The 7361-nt window shown below is 31.5% G+C and overlaps 1 protein-coding gene across 3 annotated transcripts in view; it reads right to left on the minus strand.

Annotated features, from left to right (window-relative positions):
- Positions 1–7361, minus strand: part of LOC117178966 — a 168121-nt gene that overhangs the window by 42312 nt on the left and 118448 nt on the right. For all 3 annotated transcript variants that reach the window (XM_033370562.1, XM_033370561.1, XM_033370559.1), the window contains exon 2: positions 2240–3035. In XM_033370562.1, the coding sequence (XP_033226453.1) occupies positions 2240–2474 (235 nt within the window). In that variant the 5' untranslated portion in view covers positions 2475–3035. The remainder of the gene's footprint in view (positions 1–2239; positions 3036–7361) is intronic.

Below are 7361 nucleotides of genomic sequence, written 5' to 3' on the forward strand. Positions count from 1 at the left end.
AAAATTAAAGCAAAATGAAAAATCCCCTTTTCCAGCTCTCAAAATAATGCAACAAAGTGAAAAATCCCCTTTTCCAGCTTTAAAAAATCCGTCTCGATTCCCGACTCTAAAAAATTACCCCTAAATTGTAAAATTTGCTTTTCCAATTGTAAAAAATTAACCTAAAGTGAAAAATCCCCGTTTCCAGCTCTAAACAAATTTTCTTCGTTTCCCAACTCTAAAAAAATCATCCCTAAAATGTAAAACTCGCTTTTCCAGCTAGAAAAAATTAAAGCAAAATGAAAAATCCCCTTTTCCAGCTCTCAAAATAACGCAACAAAGTGAAAAATCCCCTTTTCCAGCTCTAAAAAATTAGTCTCGATTCCCAACTCTAAAAAATTACCCCTAAATTGAAAAATTCTTGTCCAGCTCTAAAACATTACCCCAAAGAGAAAGTCCTTTTTTCTAGTTCTAAAAAAGGAGTCCCCTGGTCCCAAAAATTACACGTTTCAAATTCCCTAGATTATCTTTTTCAGCCCACAAAACTACCCCAAGGAATAATATTCTATGGGCTAGTTCTAAAAAATTACCTCTTAGTGTAAAGTACTTTATGATTAACTCACCACAGCCTAAACAGCTAGGTCAAAGTGTAAAATCTCCTTGCTTAGTACTCCCAGCCGTGAAGCAAAAACATGTTCTTTGTCAGTATTTAACCCTTTCCGGCATATATTTTTCAGGGAAACGATTTTTCATGAAAATTGTTATATAGGGGTTTTTGGGGTAGCTGATTACGAATCTGAACTCAGATTTTGAAAATTCAAAATGGCGGGTCTAATATGACGGCTCATGTTTGGCATATTTTTTTATTTTTTCTGAAAATCGGTATACGGGGGTTTTTGGGGTCACTGATCACGAATCTGAACTCAGATTTAGAAAATTCAAAATGGTGGATCCAACATGGCGGGCAAAATTTGGATTTTTCTTTTTTAAATTGGTGTTCAGGGGTTTTTGGTATCTCTGATCACGAATATGAACTTAGATTTTGAACATTCAAAATGGCGGGCCAAAATTCAAAATATTTCAAAATTGCTTTTTGAAAGTTGGCACAGGCAGGGGGTCGCTGATCTTGAATCTGTATTCAAAATGACAAATATTTAGAATATTGAGGTTTGAAAAAACATACACCTACTCATCTAAAACATGGATTAGTACAAATTTTCTGAATTTTAAAAATCGAAATTCAGATTCGTGATCAGTGACCCCAAAAATCCTTGTACACTAATTTTTTTTTAAATCCAGAAAACTTTATTACTTTTTTCGCCATATTGGATCCGTCATTTTGGATTTTCAAAGTCTGATTTCAGATTCGTGATCCACGATCCCGAAAACCTCTGTATACCAATTTTCAGAAAAAATCCAAAAATATTCCAAGTTTCGGGCGTCATCTTGGATCCACCATTTTAAATTTCCAAAATCTGAGTTTATATTCGTGATGATTGACCAAAAAAAACCCTGTATACAAATTTTCAGATAAAATCCAAAAATATTCCCAATTTCGTCAGCCATATTGGATCCGCTATTTTGAATTTTCAAAATCTGAGTCCAAATTCGTATTCAGCGACCCCAAAAACCCTTAAGCACCCATTTTCATTATGATATAATGGAAAGTTTTTTCAATAATGAATTTTCTCAACAAAAAAGGCTTTTTTTCATCTTTGTTTATAAGTATTAACAAATTATTTTTAAAATTTAGACACTTCGCACAAAAATTTCAATTTTCTATCATCCTGCGAATATGAAATTAAAAAAAAATTTGTGTAAAATCCAATAAAAATTACTCTGAAATCGCAAAAAATGATTTGAAAATAGATGGGAATACGGTATTCCCAACAAGCCGCAAAGGGTTAATTTTCATTTTCAATTACTGTAATACTTTTTAAATATTGACCCTCTTTCAATTTAGCAATCCGGCCAAGTCATTAAGAGATGAAAATTAATATATCAATAAACAGAAAGAAGCGACTAAATATGAAGAAACCAGTTTAATTTTTACCACTTGCATCTGACATTCTTCTTATGGCACTAAAAAAAAAGTCGACTTCAACACACGTCTATTTTCTCTTGTGTCAATAGAGGTATATGTGTAAGACAATATTTTTTCAACCTGTCGTTGCAAAGCCAAGCAAATTCCAGCAGAGCGTCTCAATATATAATTGAAAAAAGACTCTAGACTCTAGTCTAGAGAATAACTCAAACTCACCTTTCGCCCATCCCGTCAATACGTTTCCAAGGTAAGCAACTTTGTAACAAGGATCATACTCCGTAATGGATGCATTTCCACGATGTCTCTTCCACAATCTGCCCAATCCTCTCTTCAGCGACCTCAAAGTCCTCTGGCCAAATTCCTTTCCTGTCGATGGATTCTGAAGGGAACCGGAAGTACCATCTTCCAGCGGATCCGCAACAACGTCTCCCGTTGCCATTGCCTCCTTCATACTCCCCCTGCTCCCCAAAAAGCAAAACGCTATTCCCCCACCAACCTCTTTATATTGTCCTTTATTATTTCTTTACTTTTTAATTCAACACTTTCATTTTCATTTTCATTTTTTCCTCCTTCTGACCACTCAACTCGCCATGAGCGATCAGGGTTGACGAGGGTTGACCAATCAATTTTCAGACATCGGTCAAACTTTGGCGTCACATTTCGCAGCCGTCAGAGCCGAATCTCGAGAGGTAAAAAATCGAGTGAATTCAGGTCCTGCTCAGACAACGAATACCTCCCAACTGCCTCCGCTTCACTATAAATCTAACTCTGCCTCTCAGTCCCTCTCCAACTCTTACTCTTATCTAACTTCGCAAAAGAGTACTGTTTACTTTTATTTATTCATTACTTTGAGAGTTCCCAAACAATGTCTGAAAAGAAGGAACCGTATATCTTTATTTCCTCTCTTTCTGTTGTGGCAGTTCTCTTTCAATGACCAATCCGCCCAAATATATTTCTGTCGATTTTTCTTCGGAATTCGCTTTCTCCAATCGCCGCGATTACATCTGGTTATCTGGAAAAATAATTTTAGGTAAACGGTCAGTAATTATACCGTAATAGTATATCAAGGGTCATCCACAAATTACGTAGAACGATGGGGCAAATCTTAGAGTTTTGTATGGAGGAGGGGGGAGGATTTTAAGCTCATTGGTAAGAAAAATGGTTAGGGCAAAAAACAGAGAATACAAATATCCCATTGGGCACCAAATTTGACGACGTCTTTACGACATCGTTACGACATCTTTACGACAACTTTACGACGTCCTATGTCCATGTCGGTAAGGCACCTTTACGATATCGTAAATGAGTCGTGTGATCTGACGATGTCTTTACGATATCGCAAAGACACCGAAACGACATGGACATAGGATGTCGTAAAGTTGTCGTAAAGATGTCGTAACGGTGTCGTAAAGACGTCGCCAAATTTTGTGCCCACTGGGTATATTACAGCATTACATTTTCAACCATTTACATTAGCTATTAACCGAAAATATTATCTTTCAATCAAGAAGATTACTTTGCAATTAAAAAAGACGAATTTTCGAAGAAATGGTGAGTTTTCCGTTAAAAAAATCATTTTCAACCCAAAAAAAGGAACGTTTTAACAAAATAGTAAGATTCTCAATCGAAGAGATAACATTTTTTAACTAAAATGAATCATGAACATCAAGAAATTAATTCTTAACAAAATGATTCAACTTTTAACCAAGCCGTTGAATTTTGAACAAAAAAAATAAAACTGTAATAAAACTGTTGAATTTAAACTTAAAAATATAATTTTGCAACAAAAAATAATAAAGTTGAATTTGTAGTTTGTAAATTAATTTTCAACCAAGAAGATTAATTTTTAACAAATAAAAAAAATTGGGCTACAGAAGATCAATTTGGAACTGAAAATGGAAAAGTTCAATTTTCCGTTTAAAAAAATAACTTTTCGGCTGCGCCTAGTGGTCCAAAAAATTAAGAAAGTTGGAAAAGGGGATAGATTCCTCTTCCCGAAAATTCAGGACGACCAGTTGATAATTTTTTAATCAAAAATAGAATATTTTTTTTGGTTAAGGCAAACAAAATTTCTACAAAAGCCATTTTTACCATCATAGTTAGATTATTCAATTTCAAAAAGTAAATTTTCAAACCAAAAAGACAAATTTTAAATTAATGCGATAATATTACACCAGTCAAAGTGAATTTTCAACAAAAACACATGAATTTTTCAACAAGGTAGTAATACTAAAACAAGCAGATGAATTTTCAACAAAAAAGATCAATTTTCAACAGAAATGATAATTTTTTACAAAAAATGGAATAGTTTAATTTTTAATTTAAAAAAATTAATTTCCAATAAATTTAACGAATTTTCAACAAAGTAGTTAAACTTTCAACCAAAGAGATCAATTTACAAATAAACTGATTATTTTCAACAACAAAAAAGAATTCAACTTTCAACCAAGTAGTTGAACTTTAAACCAAAAGAACATTTTCAGACAAGAAGATTAATTTTCTATCGAAAATGTGAATTTTCAACTAAAACAGGTCAGTTTGCTACCAAGAAGGGAAATTTTGAATTTTCTGTAGAAAAAAAAACAATTTTTACTGAAACGATTAATTTTCCGCAAAAAAATTATCAACAAAGTACACGATATTAGAACACAAAAAATTGAATTTTCAACCACAATTCTTGAATTTTTAAGCCAAAAAAACGATTTTTTCAAAGTAATTGCATTTTTTATAAAAAAGAGACATTGTTAACCGAAATGAGAATGGTTTATATAAATTCAGTAGCAAAATAAAATATCTTGAATAAAACTAGTTTCCGCTTTTTTCAGCACCAAAGTACCAATAAAATTCCAACCTAATATCTTAAATCTTAATTTTCTACAAAAAACCACTTTAATACGGTTTTTCACTTAACTTTTTTTTCTTGCGATAAGAAACGATATTTTTAAAATCATTAAAGTTTTTTTTGAAATAAAACGATTTTCAAAACCCATGGAATTTAAATCTCGAAATTCTTGAATAATCTACTCGCAATTGGTTAACTATCACTAAATTATATTTTAGATTCCTGTCAAGTGTTAACGTGAGAATGGTGAAAACTGTGTTTTTCGTGGACAGTTATTCTAATATTTCTAAAAGGAAGTGACTTTTTGTTAAATAACTTGTTCGTATGTCTGATTATAAAACAGCGCAGCCTTGTCTGAATTATGCACTACGAAATAAGTGTGCGCTTCCCACTTGAAGTGTTGACGTGCGTTGTTTTGGTGAAAATATAGTCATGAGTTTTTGGATACTGATGTCTTCGAATGGTTTAATCAGGCGAAAGACAGAATATCTGGAATATCTCTGAGTTTGACTGTAGATTGAATATAAACGACATTTAACTAAAAAAATAAATAAAAGTGAAAAAGGGATGTTCTCCTTTAGTTCCCCTCAGTTTGGTGTACCCAATCCACGATTACCCTGCTTGATCGATAACCCGCAACATTTCGTGTCCGCAGTTGTTTCTGTGAGCACTTTAGCTCAGGCCTAAACATTCGTTTTATCTTTAAGGCCACGTGACGAGTTGGTCACGTGAACAGATTCCTACCGTAACCTCACTTTTTTTATTTCCCAACTTATTTTTACACGAAGTGCCACATCGAGTTGAAAATTTGGGATAATAATAAGAAGCACTAAGTAAAGGTGGGTCTGACCCTAAAATTTAATAATTATGAAAAAAAAAAATTATTTACAACAAGAAACTTTTTCATATTTATAAAAATTTACGACCAGTCTCACCATTCTTAGTGCTTTTTGTTTAGTATCCCAAATTTTCGGTTTTACAGAATGTTATTTCGCACTCCTGAAAAATTTCGATTTTTTTGGTTTTCTAATTAGTTATGTGCCGCAACCGTTCATATATCCTCTCGATGTTCCCTAAATGGTTCTCCTTATTCTGTAATCTTATTAATGCAATCCAAAAAGGGAAAATGAAAATTCGCTGAAAACGCGTTTGTCGGATAAACGATTTGAGTGGTAGTGACATAATTTCTATGTTGTATAATTTAGCTCGTCATTTTCAAAATTGTCAGATGCAGAGTATTACGACAATGGATCTAAAAGCTTCACATTTTCATTGACTAAATTCTGCAAATGACGTTGATATGATATTTCAATGTTAAACTGGGGGAGAGAAATGGACAATAAATTTGCAACTTATTTTTATAATCGCTTCAATTTCAAAATCATATCCTTCTTTGCAATGGCAATCTAATTTTAATTGTGATAATTATAAATAATAAATCTGACCTCTGTAATATATATAATTATTTTGTAAGGATGTTCTCCTTAAACAAGCTTATGATTTCTTTTCAAAACACACTACCAATATTATTTTAAACATTAGTGTTGTAATTTTAAACCCGAAAATCAGAAAATCTGAGCAAGGCACTTAAATCTAATTTACTGATAAATTCAATAATTAAATTTTCAACCAGAAAGATGAAGTTTTAATCCAAAAAGATAATATTGAATTAATTACTTGTTTTTTTACTGAATTCAAGCAAATTTCTTGCAGCAATTAAATTTCGAAAAATTAATTTTGAAAAACTACGAGAACTCATTCCGCTCGAGTCGAAAAAATGTATGTGGTTTTATTCGATCCGGCAGCTAAATTGTCTCTCATAGAAGACGAATTTTTAATAAAAGACATGAATTTAGAATAGCAAAAATAATGATTAGCATAATAAATAAATTTCCAACTGAAAAATATGTTGAAATCAAAATTTTTTAAATGAAATATTAAAATTTTTTTAAGGGTGAGAATATAAATACAAATTAAAATAAGGAGAAAAATAGGGATACAGCTGAAGATAAGGATAAATATAAAGAAAAACATAACAATAAAGATAAAGATAACGATAAAAAAAAGATAAATATAAAGATGATAGGATAAAAGTGAAGGCAAGGATAAAGATAAAAACGAGAAGGAAAATAGGGATAAAGAAGGGATAAGGCTAAGGATATAGCTGTGGATAAAGATAAATATAGGGATAAAATAAGGATATATTTAAGGATAAGGATAAAGATAAGAATATATATAAAGATAAAAATAAGGATGAAAATAAGGATAAAGATAGGAATTGAGATAAATCGAGAAAGTTCGGAATACAGATAAAGATAAAACTAAGAATGAAAAGAAGATTTAAAATAAGGTTAAAAATAAGAAAATAGCTGAGGCTAAGGATAAAGATGAGGGTAAAGATAAATATAGGGATAAAATAAGGATATATTTAAGGATAAGGATAAAGATAAGAATATATATATAAAGATAAAACTAAGGATGAAAATAAGGATAAAG

The sequence above is a fragment of the Belonocnema kinseyi genome, chromosome 8 (assembly GCF_010883055.1).
Source record: "Belonocnema kinseyi isolate 2016_QV_RU_SX_M_011 chromosome 8, B_treatae_v1, whole genome shotgun sequence".
Lineage (NCBI taxonomy): Eukaryota > Metazoa > Arthropoda > Insecta > Hymenoptera > Cynipidae > Belonocnema > Belonocnema kinseyi.